The sequence below is a fragment of the Aspergillus homomorphus genome (assembly GCF_003184865.1).
Source record: "Aspergillus homomorphus CBS 101889 unplaced genomic scaffold BO97scaffold_3, whole genome shotgun sequence".
Classification (NCBI taxonomy): Eukaryota; Fungi; Ascomycota; class Eurotiomycetes; order Eurotiales; family Aspergillaceae; genus Aspergillus; species Aspergillus homomorphus.
Window position 1 is genome coordinate 676,904 of NW_020291889.1, and position 16,670 is coordinate 693,573.

At 53.9% G+C, this 16,670-nt stretch overlaps 10 protein-coding genes across 10 annotated transcripts; 5 read left to right on the forward strand and 5 right to left on the reverse strand.

The window, feature by feature from the left end:
* Positions 1–3: 3 nt before the first annotated feature.
* On the reverse strand, positions 4–724 carry BO97DRAFT_420728 (uncharacterized protein; the record flags this gene model as incomplete). The annotated part of the gene is made up of 3 exons (XM_025696677.1): positions 4–225; positions 286–502; positions 600–724. 3 exons carry the CDS (start codon positions 722–724, stop codon positions 4–6), a joined length of 564 nt encoding a protein of 187 aa, XP_025555577.1.
* A 466-nt stretch (positions 725–1,190) lies between these two features.
* Positions 1,191–1,857, forward strand: BO97DRAFT_402833 (uncharacterized protein). Its single transcript, XM_025694598.1, has 2 exons — positions 1,191–1,338; positions 1,398–1,857. Exon 2 carries the CDS (start codon positions 1,403–1,405, stop codon positions 1,829–1,831), a length of 429 nt encoding a protein of 142 aa, XP_025555578.1. The 5' UTR covers positions 1,191–1,338; positions 1,398–1,402; the 3' UTR covers positions 1,832–1,857.
* A 537-nt stretch (positions 1,858–2,394) lies between these two features.
* On the reverse strand, positions 2,395–3,229 carry BO97DRAFT_133845 (acyl carrier protein). Its single transcript, XM_025690062.1, has 2 exons — positions 2,970–3,229; positions 2,395–2,881 (listed from the first exon to the last, which is right to left on the reverse strand). Exons 1-2 carry the CDS (start codon positions 2,979–2,981, stop codon positions 2,489–2,491), a joined length of 405 nt encoding a protein of 134 aa, XP_025555579.1. The 5' UTR covers positions 2,982–3,229; the 3' UTR covers positions 2,395–2,488.
* BO97DRAFT_440200 (MDR/SDR family oxidoreductase) lies at positions 2,969–4,341 on the reverse strand (the record flags this gene model as incomplete). The annotated part of the gene is made up of 4 exons (XM_025698054.1): positions 2,969–3,278; positions 3,347–3,690; positions 3,722–4,010; positions 4,102–4,341. The coding sequence occupies 4 exons, from the start codon at positions 4,339–4,341 to the stop codon at positions 2,988–2,990; spliced, it is 1,164 nt and encodes a 387-aa protein (XP_025555580.1). The 3' UTR covers positions 2,969–2,987.
* A 25-nt stretch (positions 4,342–4,366) lies between these two features.
* On the forward strand, positions 4,367–4,827 carry BO97DRAFT_440201 (uncharacterized protein; the record flags this gene model as incomplete). Its single annotated transcript, XM_025698055.1, has 1 exon — positions 4,367–4,827. The coding sequence occupies one exon, from the start codon at positions 4,367–4,369 to the stop codon at positions 4,703–4,705; it is 339 nt and encodes a 112-aa protein (XP_025555581.1). The 3' UTR covers positions 4,706–4,827.
* On the reverse strand, positions 4,828–7,640 carry luA (3-isopropylmalate dehydratase LEU1). Its single transcript, XM_025698056.1, has 2 exons — positions 7,329–7,640; positions 4,828–7,258 (listed from the first exon to the last, which is right to left on the reverse strand). Exons 1-2 carry the CDS (start codon positions 7,533–7,535, stop codon positions 5,129–5,131), a joined length of 2,337 nt encoding a protein of 778 aa, XP_025555582.1. The 5' UTR covers positions 7,536–7,640; the 3' UTR covers positions 4,828–5,128.
* Positions 7,641–8,325: 685 nt separating this feature from the next.
* BO97DRAFT_402834 (UDP-N-acetylglucosamine--dolichyl-phosphate N-acetylglucosaminephosphotransferase) lies at positions 8,326–9,989 on the reverse strand. The gene is made up of 3 exons (XM_025694599.1): positions 9,670–9,989; positions 9,399–9,579; positions 8,326–9,341 (listed from the first exon to the last, which is right to left on the reverse strand). The coding sequence occupies exons 1-3, from the start codon at positions 9,912–9,914 to the stop codon at positions 8,361–8,363; spliced, it is 1,407 nt and encodes a 468-aa protein (XP_025555583.1). The 5' UTR covers positions 9,915–9,989; the 3' UTR covers positions 8,326–8,360.
* A 240-nt stretch (positions 9,990–10,229) lies between these two features.
* Positions 10,230–11,883, forward strand: BO97DRAFT_361301 (putative nuclear pore protein (SEH1)). Its single transcript, XM_025692406.1, has 3 exons — positions 10,230–10,599; positions 10,658–11,498; positions 11,580–11,883. The coding sequence occupies exons 1-3, from the start codon at positions 10,417–10,419 to the stop codon at positions 11,684–11,686; spliced, it is 1,131 nt and encodes a 376-aa protein (XP_025555584.1). The 5' UTR covers positions 10,230–10,416; the 3' UTR covers positions 11,687–11,883.
* A 451-nt stretch (positions 11,884–12,334) lies between these two features.
* Positions 12,335–14,093, forward strand: BO97DRAFT_361305 (putative proline permease). The gene has a single exon (XM_025692407.1). It carries the CDS (start codon positions 12,440–12,442, stop codon positions 13,889–13,891), a length of 1,452 nt encoding a protein of 483 aa, XP_025555585.1. The 5' UTR covers positions 12,335–12,439; the 3' UTR covers positions 13,892–14,093.
* A 416-nt stretch (positions 14,094–14,509) lies between these two features.
* Positions 14,510–15,974, forward strand: BO97DRAFT_402837 (uncharacterized protein). The gene is made up of 2 exons (XM_025694600.1): positions 14,510–14,968; positions 15,392–15,974. The coding sequence occupies exons 1-2, from the start codon at positions 14,898–14,900 to the stop codon at positions 15,549–15,551; spliced, it is 231 nt and encodes a 76-aa protein (XP_025555586.1). The 5' UTR covers positions 14,510–14,897; the 3' UTR covers positions 15,552–15,974.
* Positions 15,975–16,670: the final 696 nt, after the last annotated feature.

Here is a 16,670-nt window from a genome sequence, read left to right on the forward strand (position 1 = left end):
CACTCATGAGCTGAGGGTTTGTTCCGGCTTGGGATAGTTAGGGGTACGCAACTGCTGTAGTAACGATGTATCGGTCACCCAGAGAATCTTGCTCTGCTTTTGGAGGATGATCTGCTTGAGCGTCTCCCACTGCTTTGCCTCGGGGTGAACCATGATGGGTGACTCGAGCTCGTCCAGGATCAAAACCACCTGACCCTCACCGAGGGTCGAAAGATCGGCGACCTTCTGGATAATCTATCCGCTCTGCACAATGTGGCCCAGGATCTTGCTGGATGCTTCATGAACAATGCCAGTGAGGCTGATGTAGCTGACGGTCGAAAGCGCCACATCCCGCAGCTTCTCTGTCTTGACCTGGACGATGGACACATCGACATCGAGAGCCTGAGGGTTTCCTATTGCGCCCAGTTCAACGCCGTGGCCTACGCCGAGGAGAACACTGCCATCTTCCACCGACGGGGACACACTCTTCAGAAGTCTGTCCCGGACTGTAGCCTCAACGGGCCTACAAATAACATGAGCTGTTTTACGACGCACATGGGCTAACCTTCAGCAATCTTGTCTTCAGAGCTAGCATTCGGTTTTAGCCTTAGCACATTCACGGAACCATAAAGCCTTCAAAGTCAAGAGAATCAAGAGGCTCTCTGTTCTTTCCTTTCAATTTTGCTACGCTGGTGCAAATAAGCTTTTCGCTCAGGAAGACCCTTTCACTGGGGACACTTGACATCTATCGCAGATGCTTGGCGAACCATAGTGAACGAGCTCTAAAGCTCTTATCCAGACCATTTGGCTTGAGCGGATCACCAGGAAAGCCGGATGATTGCTTGTCTTGTGGTCAGCTAATTTACCGCGCGGCACTAACGAGTTTCCTACCAGCGCTCCGGGATGGTGAGAGATTAGTGCGAGAAAACAGAAGTCAGAAAGACGAAAACATATGATCTTAAAAGAAGATTAGAATAATCAGAATCTTTTTTTTTTCTTCCAAAAAAAGCCTTTCTATTTTGAGTACCGTATAGCTACTTTCAAATCGATATTACGCCCAAGAAAGAGGAATAATCAAAGGTATTTGCTCATAGATACTCCTGATATCGGAATCTTCGGCTTCAAAAAATCCCAATATTCCTAACATAAGAAGGGTAGAAAAGAGAGACTTGGCATTTCTGACCCTCCGAGCTGACCCCGTCCTGCCGTCATTCCCATCGCTCATCGCCCATGTTCCCTTCTCCTTCATCTCACACCTGGTTTTCCACAAATTAACAAAGCAAGTCAGTTAGTAACCATCCTTCATCAATCAAGTCTACGGTTCAAGAGAACTTTTCCCTCCATACACCAAGACTGGTGGTCAGCAACCTATACACGTCTTCTTAGTCCCTTTGAAGATGCGCTGACATGATCGATAGGAGCTATGGGTGCACCAATCCCAGAAGATCAGCTGCCAGAGCAGCTCTTCCTGGATTATTCCATCCGTGATATCCAAGAAGGTCGTCTCGTTGCGGCCAATGACCCGTGGGCTCCTTTATATCTCGATGCCATCCGCGATGGGAGGTATGGGGATGCGGTGTGGGCGCGATATCACATCGGCGGAGATGTGGAAAACGGCATCGTTGGTGGCTCTGGTGGTCTGACCGTCCTCGAGGTGATCAAGGAGGATGCCCTGGCATACCGAGTGTCGCACCCGGAAGAATACTTCAAGGCCGTGGCGTTCTATCGCGGCACGAGCAAGGACGATGGGCGTGCCGATGTCCTGGATGTCATTTGCATTCTTGATAAACGGGAAATCGCGGAGATAGAGGCTAGGAGGAAGAAGAAGGAGGAGAATCAACTGGAGGATTAAGGCTGCTTGATCCTGCTTTTGCGGTGCTTTGGATGGGTTGTATGGGTTGAGTTTCAGTGGTACGATGGAAGGCTTGTTCCAAGGCCCTACTAGAGTCGGGCAGACTTGACTCTGCGTGGATACGTATCATTCGAAATAGGAAACAATGTCAGCCTTCGCTCAACATGGTGGGATACTGTGCTTCTTCTCTTTCCCACCTCGGCGGGGGCTACCAGTCCAAGCACGGAGTACCAAGTAAAATCAAGAGATGCAATGGCTTCTGAAGTGAAGCCGTTCTAAGAGTCTCGATAACTCAAGTCTTGGTGTTGCCCACCGCCCACCTCGGGTGGCCTTCGCTAGTTCCTCATCCACCATCAGTCACCATCCTCCACGTCCTTGACACTTTGAGATAGAACCCTTACACCATCTTCTTACTAGGGGGATCTATCAATATTCGAAGACTTGGATGGCTTGAACTTGCAAATCCGGCGTTGAAATCGCCCGAATCTACGGGCTCAAATCAAACCGGTGCGCATAGTGAGCTTCTTCGGTCACTTACGGTGCGTTGGATGACCCCGGAAATTTGCACTTCTCAAGCTTATACTTCATTTGCGATCAAAAATCAATGCTATACAACATCTCATCGAGACCCAAACAAATTACTATTCAAGCACCCCTTCAGCCCACCACGAGCTTGGAAACGATCTTCTCACAGGACGCCCGCAGAGAGGCAGCGTTCATGATATCGACCGTCGTCACCAGAGCCCCCAGCTCATTCCGGATCCAGTTGCGGACCTCGACGGCGGCCAGAGAATCGATCCCGTAGACGGCCAACGGACGCGCCGGGTCCATCGGCTCCGACAGGCGCAGCATGCGCACGAAGCACTTGTTGACGACTTCCACCGTGGCCGCGACCTGGGCGGCGGTATCGGCAGACGACGAGCGCAGCTGGAGCAGGGAGAAGTAGAGGATCTGACGCAGCAGCCCGTTGTTGATGCCCCTGAAGGTGCGGCTGTCGAGGTGCTTCTCCTGGAAGCCCGCGGTGTTGGCGATGAAGTCGAAGGGGCGATCCTGGAGAATGCGCATTAGGGTTTTTTTGAATGTTCCTACTGAGGAGGAGGAGGAGGAGGAGGAGGAGGAGGAGGGGAATACAACATACCCGCAGAACCATTGCGCCCTAGATGATCCCTCCAATGGGGAAGGTGATCTGATTGAATGCTCTCTGGAAATCGCCGGGGCGGGTCACATCGGCCGTGAGGAGATCAATGCTGGACCCCAGCGCTCGGATCTGCTTGACGATAGACCTCACATTCTCATCGCTGTGCCCGCTACGAGAGATGACGGCCAGATGCTTGGCGCCGCTTTTGGCCAGGTAGATAGCTAGGGCACCGCACAGACCGCGGAGGCCACCCACAATCAGATAGGTGACGTTGTCGCGGAAGTGGACGACCTTCGGGGCACGTCGGACCTGTGGCGGAAAATTGTTAATACCTTCTTCAAGACACCTACATGGTTCTGACCAGAGCGTGAACCTACCGGAACTGAAATCTTGGGGTCCAGCCTGTCCGAGATCACCACCTTGCCAATGTGCTTACCCGCGCGCAGGTACCGCACCGCATTGGCTACATCGGTGAAGGAGAAGATGTGGACCGGGTTGATGGGCTTGACATGGCGCCCTTCGAGCAGTTCAAACAACCTAGCCATGAGCCTCGCGATCAAATCGTCTGGGGCCCGCTGGTGGGACATGTCCACGGCGCGCAGGGAGATGTTGCGGTCAAACGCCACCATGGCCAGGCTGTTGCGGTCCAGAATGTCCTTCTTGCCAATCTCCACCATGATTCCACCATCGGCCAGGACGCGGAACGACTCGTCCAACATATCTCCGGTAAAGGAGTGCAGCATGATATCCACCCCGCGGCCCCCCGGTGGCGGCCAAGATCTGGTCGCCAAAGTCCGTGTTGCGGGAGTTGAAAATGTGATCGTCGCTCAGACCGAAGGTCGACTTGATGTATTCGCGCTTATCCGGGGATCCGACGGCGGCAAACACTTCTGCCCCGGCGTACAGGGCCAGCTGCATCGAGGCGATACCCACACCACCCGCCGCGGAGTGGATAAGCACCGTCTTGTGGGAACTTACCAGGGCCATGTCGAACCAGGAGTAGATTGATGTCAAGTACACACCACAGAGAGTGGCGGCTTCCTCGAAAGACATCCAGTCGGGGAGGACATGAACGCGTCCTGGCCGGGTGTGCACGCGATTGGCAATGGTGGCCGGGGGTGAAGACCACTACGCGCTGCCCGACCTCCAACGAAGTGACGGTCGGAGACACCTTGGTGACAATGCCCGCTGCCGCTCCACCGAGCTCGCGCTCGTCGCCCGGCACAATGCCCATGGTGACAACCACGTCCTTGTAGTTGAGACCCGCGGCGTACACTTCCACCTCGACATGTCCGTCTTCCAGCTCGACGGGCTCCGCCGTGACCTCGTGGTAGTGGATGGAGTCGAGGTCGCCCAGTCGCTCCGCGCCCATGTGAATCAGAGTGTCATGGGCATGGATGTCCAGCACCTCCGTCTTGCGGGTCGCTCGGGTGGTGACCCTGGAGCTTGGTGATCTCCCAGTTGGGAAGCAAACGACTGACTTGCAAGATGCCGCCGCGCTCGACGAACTCGCTGTCGAGCCGGCTGCCGGCAACTTCCGGCTGCCGAAGGACGTCCAGAGAGGAGACAATGGCGGGGCCCGTCGCATCGCCTGCAGTGTGCTCGACGTCCAGATTAACGAGCCGGACGCCCTCTTCGGCGCGTACGGTGCGGAAGAATCCGTTGACCGCGGCAGTATTGGGGTTGGGGACGTTGAGATGGGCACCGGCCGTCTATCTACGTGCTGTCCGGTGTAGATTTAATGCAAGGGGCAGTGGTGGTAGATCTTTATGCGAGGAGAGAAGGAAGGGAATTTGTGGTGTTCTCGTGGATATTTGAAAGCTGGATTAGGATTATATCTCCCCCGTCTATTCCATTTCTTTCCCCACGCCATCTACCAAATTGATGCCGAAATCAGAAGCCCGAGAAGCAGTGATATATAGCTGTTTTCTTTTGCATTGACCAAAAGAATTCCGAAAAAATGTAGAAAAGAGAAAGGGGGAGAAAAAAAAAGAGAAAGCTTCATTATGGTATTGTCGTATCAAAAAAAACATGTATCAAAAGTGAGGATCGAATGCTCAAAAGGCCGGGAAGGGGGCCGAGGGGGTATGGAGCGAGCGATACCAATCAAAACCGAAATTAGCTGCAGGCTTTTGCAATCTCGTCTCTCATCTCGCCTCCTACCACTCCAAAGGCTCAGCTTTAACATCACCGCGGTTCGTCTTGGGGACAGGGGCGGCGTGGATCATGGTGGAGCCGTCAGCGCGCTTACCGCGCTTCAGGTAGCCGCTGCCGTCGAGCCAGGGGGTGTTTTGTGAGCGCTGACGCTCGAAGGCCTGGATCTTATCCTCCATCTGCAGGGTCAAGCCGATGTCGTCGAGGCCGTTGACCAGGCAGTGGCGGCGGAAGGTGTCAACATCGAAACCCGCCAGCACGGTGCCCTGAGCGTCCTTGACCTGCTGGTTGACGAGGTCGACCTCGATCTCGCGGCCGGCCGAGGCCTCGGCGGCGATCTTGGCCAGCGCCGCCTCATCGGAGATCACTACGGGCAGCATGCCGTTCTTGAACGTGTTGTTGAAGAAGATGTCCGCAAACGACGGCGCGATCACGCACTTGATCCCGAAGTCCAGCAGCGCCCATGGCGCGTGCTCGCGCGAACTGCCGCATCCGAAATTCGGCCCCGTCACGACCAAGATCTTGGCGTTGCGGTACGGTTCCTGGTTGAGTACGAATGATGGGATCTCCGCCCCGTCCTTGTAGCGCAGCTCGTAGAATAGTGCGCTGCCAAGTCCTGTGCGTTTGATCGTCTTGAGGAACTGCTTGGGAATGATTGCGTCTGTGTCCACGTTGGACCGGTCCATTGGCGCGGCGATGCCCTTCAGCGTCGTGAACTTAGGGAGTCCCGCGGAGCTGGAGCCGCCGCCGCTGGTGCTGCTAGCGATAGTGTTGGTGTGCGGCTCGTTGTCTGCCGGTTGGTCGTTGATGCGCTCCTGTTCGCTTTCCGAGCTGGGTTCCTCGTGCTGCGGCTCGACGTTGACCACCGTGTGCGCCTTGCTGAGCACCGGGCTGGATACCAGGTGCTCGCGCACGTCCGCCAGCTTACCCACGATGGCGGCTGCGGCAGCCATGGCCGGCGACATCAAGTGCGTCCGGCCGCCGGCGCCCTGACGGCCCTCAAAGTTGCGGTTCGAGGTACTCGCGCAGCGCTCTTGCGGGGAGAGAATGTCGGGGTTCATGCCCAGGCACATGGAGCAACCGGCCTCGCGCCACTCAAACCCAGCGTCCACGAAGATCTTGTCGAGTCCCTCCGACTCGGCCTGCTGCTTGACCAGTCCAGATCCGGGCACAACCATGGCGCGCTTGATGTTGGAGGCGATCTTCTTGCCGCGGACGACTTTGGCGGCCGCGCGGAGATCCTCGATCCGGGCGTTGGTGCAGGAGCCAATGAAGACCTTGTCGACCTCGATGTCCTTCATGGGCGTGCCGGAGGTCAGTCCCATGTACTCGAGGGCGCGCTTGCAGGCCAGCTTGCGGGCATCGTCCTGGAAGTCGTTGGGGCTGGGCACGACGCCGGTGATGGGGATGACGTCCTGCGGGGAGGTACCCCAGGAGATGGTGGGGATGATGTCCTTGCCGTCGATAAGGATGGTCTTGTCGTAGTGGGCGCCCTCGTCGGAGGCGAGGCTCTTCCAGAAGCTGACGGCCTTCTTCCACTCGGCGCTGTCGTACTTGGGCGCCAAGGGTCGGCCCTTGAGGTATTCGAAGGTCACCTCGTCGGGGGCGATCATGCCAGCACGAGCACCGCCCTCAATGGACATGTTGCACATAGACATCCGGGCCTCCATGCTCAGGCCGCGGATGACGGACCCACAGAACTCGATCACGGCTCCAGTACCTCCGGCCGTACCGATCAGTCCGATGATGTGGAGGACGACGTCCTTGCTGGTGACGCCCGCCGGGAGCTCCCCGTCGACCTGGATGCGCATGTTCTTGCTGCGGCGGGTGATGAGGGTCTGTGTGGCGAGCACGTGCTCGACCTCGCTGGTTCCGATACCGAAGGCCAGAGAACCGAAGGCTCCATGGGTGGAGGTGTGGCTGTCACCACAGACGACGGTCGTGCCGGGCAGAGTGAAGCCCTGCTCGGGTCCGATGATGTGCACGATACCTTGGCGCTTGTCGCCCATCCCGAAGTAGGTGAGGCCGAACTTCTTCACATTTTCCTCGAGGGTGGTGACTTGGAGACGCGAGTCGTTTTCTTGAATGAACTCTTCGACATTCTTGAAGTTTTTTCGGGAGGAGGTGGGGATGTTCTGCAGATGTCATCCGAGTCAGTGATCAAGCCGGATATGCAGGAAGGAAAGAAAAAGAAAAAACACATACGTGGTCAACGGTCACCAAGGTGCAGTCCGGCCGGCGGACTTGACGACCGGTGTTCTCGAGACCCTCGAAGGCCTGTGGGGACGTCACTTCGTGGACAAGGTGTCTGTCGATGTAAATCAGGAGAGTGCCATCTTCCTGCTCGTTGACAATGTGGTGATCCAGGACCTTGTCATACAAGGTCTTGAGTTTCCTGTCGACGCCGGGCATGAGGGGCGAGAATTGGGTGATATGGACGGGGGAAAAGGAGGATGAGAGAAGGATTGTGCAGCTAGGTAGGAGGAGCAGGATAGAGAGAGCTTGCACAAGGCACACGAGACAAGAAAGCGATGATTCAATGATGGGTAGAGAGCAAGAGAGACAAGAGATGGTTTTAACTGCGGTGCACGCGCGATGTCGCACGGCCGCCCCTCGAGGGGCAACGCCGGTCTCGGTGGTCAGCACCCAATGGCCCCTTGCCGATTGGTGCGCAGGGAATTCTCTGGGGTGGTGGGGTCCGATGTCGGGGGCGGAGGCGCTTAGAGACGGAAGCATGACTAACCGAGTACGTACTGGGTCTGATTCGAAAACAAGCGAGCGATGATGATTCATTAGTTCGACTATGACTCCAGTCTACTCCGTAGTTTTAGTCTATTTACATGTGTTTGAAGGCTCTCACCTAGGCCATATCATCCTACAAACTTAGCAATTGCACGAGCAATTAGAACAGCGAAACACCCTCTACGCAGGCTCCATCATATCCGCTGACATCACACCATGAACGGCGCTACGCTACTGGACAAAAAAGGAAAGGTCATGGTGAGTCAGTGCTGTCTTAAATCCCGTCGGGCGTCCGGGTAGCTGGGATTCTGGGCCGATCCAGCTTGAAGCTCATCCCACGGTGGGTCGCGCGGTTTAGTTGGCGGCTCTAACCGGCCCGAGGAACCTCCATCACAACTTTTTGAACACTAGATAGTCATTGAGATGTTGTCGCTTATGGTAGCGGATGTTTGAAATTCTATGCTGGACTGATATACATTATCACTTCTGAGATGGCTAGACATGGGCTCCAAACGTTCTGTTGTCCTCGCGAAAAACCAGCAGAGCCAGACGGTGTCGCACAAAGAGCCCTAAAAGTCCACACACAGTCTGCAGGCCGACCATGCTCAATGCTAACCGATCTTCCCTCATCGGTCCCATCCACACCAGCCAAAGGTTGAGGATGGTGAGATTCGTTGATTCTGTGATTTGACCACTCTCGTTTCTTGTGATGCGCACCAGACGCAGCCTATGCAAGAGTTTCAGGGCAGCGGCAATCAGCGGCGAAGGCGGTACCGTCCACTCCGTCACAGACGCATCCAACAATCCAGTCACGGAATTGAATTTGGGTAGGCGATGGCGCGGACATGGAATCAGATGGAACAGCTGCGGGGTTGAATACAAAAAGTTGAAGATCTGGGGAATGAACAGGAGGAGCAGTGTTTTGCTGAAGTGACCGAGAATGCCGACAACAGCAAAGACCATTCCTGCGAAATAGCAGTATGTATCCCCCACAAAGACCTTGGAGGGGTACCAGTTGTGGCACAGAAGGGCCATAGAGACTCCGACAAATGGCAGGAGGAAGTATAACGAGAACAGGTGCGAGTCAGTCGCAGGATGCGGGTATGGTGTCACAGGCGCAAGGTACAGCGCGTCGTTCGCAATCAACAAGACCGCTATCACGAGAGATTGAGCAACCTCCACTCCATTGACCCCCGCCAGCATGTTGATCGAATTTGGGCAGAAGATGGCCACGGCGGCCATGTATACGTAATACAGCCATCCGAGATCAATGAAGGAACCCAGATAGGGCTGCAGAGGCACGGGCACTACCACATGTGTGACGCCGAAGTCCACGAAGTATACTATAAGCATGGGAATCGCACCGAAGGCGGGGATTAGGACTTTATGACGCCATCTGATATCGAGCAAATCGTCGCCAATTCCAAGGATAACAATGCATTGAAGAGAAAGCAGACCGGAAAGGTAGGAGGCAAGCTATCAGTATGCTTGTTAGTGTACAGGGGTCGTCAATTGGCGGTGGAGTAATAAAACCTTTCCATGAGGGAATCTATGTAGCATACGCCCATGCTCGACGTGCTGGGCTTCAACAACAACATCGCGATTACCTCCTCCCGAGGTAGCTGCCACAATATCTTTGTAGAATGCGAATGGAATGAAGAAGATGAGCGCAAGAAGGTAGACGATGGAGCAAACAGCTCCCATTGTCTCTGGTCTGGATTGTAAGGCATTAGTCACCAAGGTCTCGATCTATGGCATCTGGCGGCTATGATACGGTGGTGAACAAATGGATAGAAGCACATACATTTCGGGCCTCTTCGGCTTGGCCATATCTCTCCCCTTCAGCCCTGCTTTGAGGAAGGTCGGCCCAAGCCAACGAATCATACTGAAGGTGACTGCAAATGCAATGCCACTGAAGGCAGTCGATGCGATCAAGGGTGCACCTTCGCCCTGAAATGTATTGGTTAAGATACCGATGCAGGCTCCCACCAAGAGGAAGAGGCGCCAGGCCTCACGGTGGGAGAGAGAGCTTGAGGTGTCTGAAGTCATCGCACACGGGTCAGTATCAGCATAGCGACCTTACGCCTTCAAGGTATGAATATGACCAGTCTCCAGCATGCGTCGACAAGGTCATGAAGAATAAACAGGCAAGGTGGCATTAGTGAGTGGTGGAGAAAGGCGTACGACGCAATCCGTACTGCCGACGCACCTCCACCGCCTTGCAGCTTCCAGAAGGCGGTCTAGACAGCATCAGATAACGGAGCCAGAGGCCGTGCAATGGTTAGGTAATCAATTGATGGATGACCGAAGATCAACCGGCGATCCAAACAGCCCCGGTGCTTCACATGCATATCTTGTCAGATACGATTCGATTGGAGAAGGAAGAGATTGAAATTGCATGGATAAGCCAAAAGCACCGTTTCCCCAAACCTCAGCTCTCTTGCGCAGCCGATTGTCGACGTGTCTCATTCTGTTTCAAGGGTGGTGGCTGTGAGGCTGGTTGTTTCGCCCATCTAATTGGGGGTGGATTCACCGGATTCGCCTATCATCCATGTCGGGTTTCGCGGATTTCGATGCCGGTCATCGTGACTTGGTGTCGGTGACAAAGTTCAATTTCTATGGCAATCGCATTCTAACGGCGTCTACCGACCATCGCATGAAAGTCTGGGACCAGAAGGATGGAGAATGGCGATTAGTAGATACATGGCGCGCCCATGACGCGGAGATCCGCGATGTAAGCCATCTAACACTGACCACAGAAGCTTGCTTTGTGTTGACTTTAGGCTATTTAGGCGACTTGGAATGGACCTTTTACTGGCCAGCACATCGGCAGTGTGGGTGAGGATATGAAATGCAAGATATGGCAAGAAGATGTTACGCAGCCTCTGAACTCGGGCCGGCGTTTCAGATCCATCTTTCGCCTGACAGCGCCGCAGCGCCACCCGTTCGTTTCCATCGACTTTCGCAACATTGATCTTGAATCATGGCTCGCAGTGATCACGCGCGACGGGTACCTAATGGTCATGGAACCGGTCAGCCCGGACACCCTTGCGGATTGGCAGCCATTGGATCAATTTCGTGTCTGTAGTGCCCCCCAGAGAGGGGAGGAAACGAGCTTCAAGGTCCAGTTTCACCACGATCCCACGGATATCACTCATTCAGTTTCACCCTCTTGGGACAGAAAAAGTCTTTCCCTCGTCGTGGCAGCTATGGACAGTGTTAAAATATACCGTACCGATGCCAATCGACGCTTCTACCATGCGATCGAGTTAAGTGGCCATGGCGGTCTTGTCCGAGACATTTCCTGGGCCAATGGCTCGGTTCGTGGATACGACCTAATTGCAAGCGGTTGTAAAGACGGGTTCATTCGTGTATTTGAGGTCTACACCTCGCCTTCTGACACTAAGAACAAGAAGCAAAATGGTAGTCATGCTCGATCGATTTCGCAGTCGCTATCAATACGCACGCAGGCCCAGTCAGGAATCGGATCGGCTTTAGCAAATCACGCCCCTGCTGCTTCTCTTTCCGACCGTGCGGCAACCGATGATTCTAACTTCAAGCATACATCTAAGGAAGTCGCGTGTATCGATAGCAAACACCTTGATGTGTGGCAAGTGGGCTTTTCGTACGCCGGTATGTACTATAGTTACCTGTACCTCTGCCCTGACGTACGGTCAATATAACGGAAGTCGCAGCCGATTCTAATTTTCATAGGTGACTGTCTCATCTCCTCGGGCGACGATGGTGCTGTGCGCTTCTGGAAAAAGTCCCTTTCAGGGCAATGGCTAGAATATGCCGAGACTGATATGGCCCATCAGTAATTTGCATCCCTGGTTGGAATATGTTTGACCGATGATCAGAGTGTCGACACGGAGTATTTCTATTTCTCTATTATGGGTAATAGCTTCCATTGGCTTTCCTGGTCTTTGAACGCTCTTTATCATTCGTGGTATTCCTATACCCTTGTTCTCTTCTCATATTTCTCTCTTCAAGTTCGAAATGGCGTTTATTATGACTCGCATACGGGGGGGGGGCATAGACCGTCGCTTTAAATTTTTGCTTTCCTGCTAAGCTTCGTTGGTACAATATGATACCCACCTTGCACCGCTCGTATCGCTCTTCTTCCAGCTCCTCCTTGACGCTTGCCTTAGGTGGATGTTCATATGTTAGAACCAGGCCTCAAAGTTCCATGCTCTTCCCTTCAGCTCTCCTGGAGCGAGTAACTACTACTGAGTATCTAGTAGGATGATGTTGGTCTTTCCGAGTTTGGGGTGTGTTGAATGGGTGAACGAGGAAGGAGCTCAACGCTCCTCTGTCGACTCAAGAACCATCTTCCTCCCCCTGTGAGTTTTTCTCTTCTTCAACAACCCCTCCAGGCTTCCACGCATCCATACTCTTCCAGTCTTTACCCAACATATCCACAAATCCAAATCCTTCTACTATCATTATCAGTTACACCGCACGCCATGGTCCTCCCTACTCTTGGAACCGGCCTCTTCATCGGCGCCGGCCAGGCCTTGGCCGCCGGTGGCCCAGCAGCACTCGTTGGCTCATACGTCCTGATTGCCATTCTGATGTATTGCTTGACGACCGCCGTGGCTGAAGTGGCAGCTCACCACCCTCGTCCGCATGGTACTCTAGTCACTCACGGGTACCAATACAGTTCGGGCCATCTTGGGTTCTCCCTTGCTTATCTACGGTGGTATACTTTGGCAATCATGGTCCCTTTCGAAGTCACCACCGCGATGGTCAGTCTTGGCCAGTGGGATCCAGCGCCCTCGGTGGCGATCAGAATCACCGCAGTCACCATCGCGATCTTCCTGTTCAACATGCTCCCGGAGCGAGAATTCATGAGAACCGAGGTCATCTTCACCGGCTTAAAACTTTTCACTACTGTAGGTTTTATGATCGCCTCCCTCTATCTGGCTATTCGGGGTTTCCCTGGCACGTCGATCCGAGGCTTCAGGTACTGGCATGATCCTGGCGCCTTCGATGAGTACCTAGTCTCCGGCCCTGGAGGTCGCGCTCTCGGCTTCCTTCAGTGTCTTCTCTATACTGTGATTGCCTTTTCATTTGTCCCCGAGCTGGTTGTGCAGCGGGCCGAGCATAGAGTATCAGAATCTCATCCAAGCATCCTGCGGTCTGCACGAGTTTCAAGTCTCCAGGTCTTCATGCTCTACATTCTAAGCGCCTTCATGATGACCTTCATGAGTCCTTTCGACGAGTCCCTGTTGACAAACGATGGCCTTGGCGCTGGAGCTTCACCCTACGTCGTGGGCATTGACCGGGCTGGCATCCGCGCGCTGTCAATACTTGCCAGGGCGTTGATCTGCATTTCATGCGTTGCTTCTGGACGCTCGTTTCTCCATCAATCGTCTCGTACACTCTATGCTTTAGCCGAGACTGGCCATGCACCTTCATTGTTCACGGCCCGTAACCGACTGAGCGTGCCATATGTGGCCGTCATTGCCTCTACTCTGTTCGCAATACTTGGGTATCTGTCTGTGTCGGTGTCCAGCTCTTCTGTGCACAATTCACTGATGTACTTCATCACGACGTCGGGCTCCATCTCATGGCTGGGTGCTTGTCTTGTCTACCTTCGATTCCGACGACAGACTGCCGAAGAAGGCATCCTGCAGGTGTACCAGTCCAGCATCCAACCTTTTGGGGTGTACGTGAGCATGGTGGGCTGCGCTGTGCTGCCTCTTGCCAACTGTCTCCTGATGGCCTTCCCGTCGCCACCCGCAGACGAAGCCCCTGCTCTCTCTGGACTGAAGGTCCGCAACGCAGTTCCGGTGTACAGCAGCATTGGCATCTTTTGGATGCTTTACCTGAGTCACCGATTTCGAACCTCCTTGACACAGGGATTCACATCGTTTCGCGTTGTACCCGACGAACAGGTGCAGAACAAAGCCGACGCTGGCTCTCCTAGAGCATCCGGACAACGTGTCTGGTGGGAGATGGCACGGCCAAGAAAGGATTCATCCTCTCACCCTGCTGAGGTCGGATCTTCAATGGGGCCATGAGGGCATCAGTGAGGAATATTGAGTGACGCGGTCATGGCGATCAATTTGGCATCCCGTTTTGTACCTTGTGCTATCCTTCTCTTGTTGTTTGTGGCATCGCGCTTCGTTGCTTCGAATCCTATCCTTAGGGGTTTGGGAGGTGACTAGACCTGTCTGTCTGGTTGCTGCTGGTTCGAGATATACCTATGATCGTGTATGATATGGATCCTTAAATCGACTCGTATTCTAACTTCATGTCCCTGCTGGTCTTACACAGTCTGTCGGCGCCGTCGCTAGATAAATTTTAAGGAGGGGCAGCCGGTAGCAGCTGGCTGGGAGGCATTGAAGCCGGCAAAGCTGCGGGGAAGCGGTGCTTTGTTTCGCCACGCGCGGGCCTGGCAGACTAACCCGTCAGTCAGCCCCTAACGTATTTTACCCGCTACTGTTGGTAAGTTGTAAGTATTCGTCAACACCGCACCGCTCCGGGTCGACCTTAGAGCGTGCGGGCACTACAACGCTATTAGATTGTCCTTCCTGGGCTTGTTGGCTGTTCTCCAGGCTTATTTAGGTCCTGCTATTCTGCTCCTCCCGCACAAGATCCCCCCCATATTATGGAATTTCTCTCTTCCTTGCGGTCTCCTTGCGGTCAGACTTTCCCGTGAGCGAGGTAATATGACTGTCATCCATGGCCATCATTGTCTGGCTTCACTTTCTTCGACAAGAGCATGATGAGAGTACAAACGATCAGAGGAAAGATCAAATATTCTCGGATTGTCATAATAGTCATTCTTTTGCCCAATGCTCTCTTTCGCGATCCCCTCGCTCTTTCTCTGTCTGCCTGGTAACGCTTGATACCAGCCCAGGTGCAAACCAACCCACCGCACCGGGTATGGGTAATCTATCAGTCATGAGAGGATATTTTTTTCCACACCTACGATTTTCCCTGCTCACAGACCATTCCATTTATTATGGCACTTCCCATTCTTTTCTTCTCCCCTTTTCCCTTGCAACCGCCACCCCAAGTCTTATGACTGACCACACAGCCTTGCTGGGACTTTCCGTCCTTTCAAATATGATGGGAACCCTGGCTACTGTCAGGTACTCCTACCCTCTTCCACCACCACTTTGACTACCACCACCACCACCACCACCACCACTACCACTACCACTACTTATCACCACTCTCCTACATCTTCCCAACTAGCCCATATCAGAGACTGGGATGTCTTCTGGCCTTATCCATATATCACCTATTATGACCGCTGCTCGAAGTGCCCGTTGCTCTCTGCTTCTATTGACCATTATCAGCTAATAACGAGGCCCTTCCCTGCCATGGTTCATGGTCGGGTTTCCCGACCAAGCATGCAGCCGCTCCTCGTCCCCTTTGCCGCCTGGAGTACCACCCACGGCGATGGGGGAATAGCCACTTTAATGATCTTGCTCATGCCCTGACTTTGCTCTATTGCTAATCACCCGTTCACAAGACTGACATTTTCCTCAAAGCTAACCTTCTAGCTCCAGCGTCACCATCTTCTGGTACACTCCCCGGACAAGTCTATTGTTCTGGCGTTGGCCCCGATCACGAACCGTGATGAGCAACGCATGCATGAGTTGTCCTAGGCGGTTTTGCTTGCCCGAAACTACGACAGGCAGGTTGACCGACAATGTTCATGGCAGCTAAAATGATCCACATTCAGGTGCATTCAGGCCTTGTCGTCCGTTTTATCCCCTCTTCCTCTTTTCTTTTTCTCTTCCTTTGCAGTGTTTCCCTCCGTCTACGCCCTTGGTTGCTTGAGTGTTTTATTTGACGGCGAGAAACGGCCGAACAAGATCTCTATCTCTTCTTTCTCTCACCTGTTCCCTCTCCACGTTCCGATTATACACCCGCTCTTCCTTCTCCTCCTCCTCCTCCTCCTCCTCCTTCTTCTTCTTCTTCTTCTCCTCCCCTTCTGCTCTCTTCTTCCCGGTTGATCTACTGCGTTCCTCCGGCACCATTCCTCTTTCTACTCGCCTCTCACATGATTTCCTTCCCCCACTGTGTCAGAGACGGGGCTCCCGGACGCCGACTCTTCCCTGATTGAGCCTAGCGGGTCTTTCCATACCGGGAACGGCAAAGCGGGATTTCTCCACCTTGGTTGCTTCCAGGCAACCATGATTGTCCGCCTGAGAACTCAGGCCGGGAGGCAGATTCGAGAGAGCTTTTCTTCGTTTGGGGCGACGTGGGTTCGTTTTCGGCCGGCCTCGCAACCAACTACTTGGCCGTTTCCCTGCCGCAGTGTCCACGGTGCTGTGCTCTGGGCAGGCTGTGCTTCCCCCCTCCCTGCCTACTCTCCCTCCCTCCCCCCCCTCTCCCTTGTCGCTCGTTCCAGCTTGCAATTCGTTCATTGCTCGGACTGCCCGTCGTCGGATCTGTCCCTTTCTCTAGTTATGCTCACCACTAACTAACCTAACTAACTAATTGTGCTCTCCCCCTCTTTCTGCCCGCGATCATTATCGACCTTCCCCCTCAACAAAAAAAGGGCACTAAAAAAGGACAAGTCTAGGAGGTCAAAATCGCGGAACAAAAATAAAACAAAAGCGAGAAGAGCAAGAAGAAGGCACCGTTTCGAGCACCGCTCATCCCCCAGTCACGATTGACACACTTTCCCACCCCCAGTCCTTGAAGCGGGTGGGAGGAAAAATTCCACGCCATTCCTTTTTCTCTCCGGGTCTTGGACGCGCCGCTTGGATGGTCCATCCGTGGCTTTAGCCTCTCGCTCTCGCTCACTCTCTCACTCTCTCTCTGTGTCTCTCTTGTTCT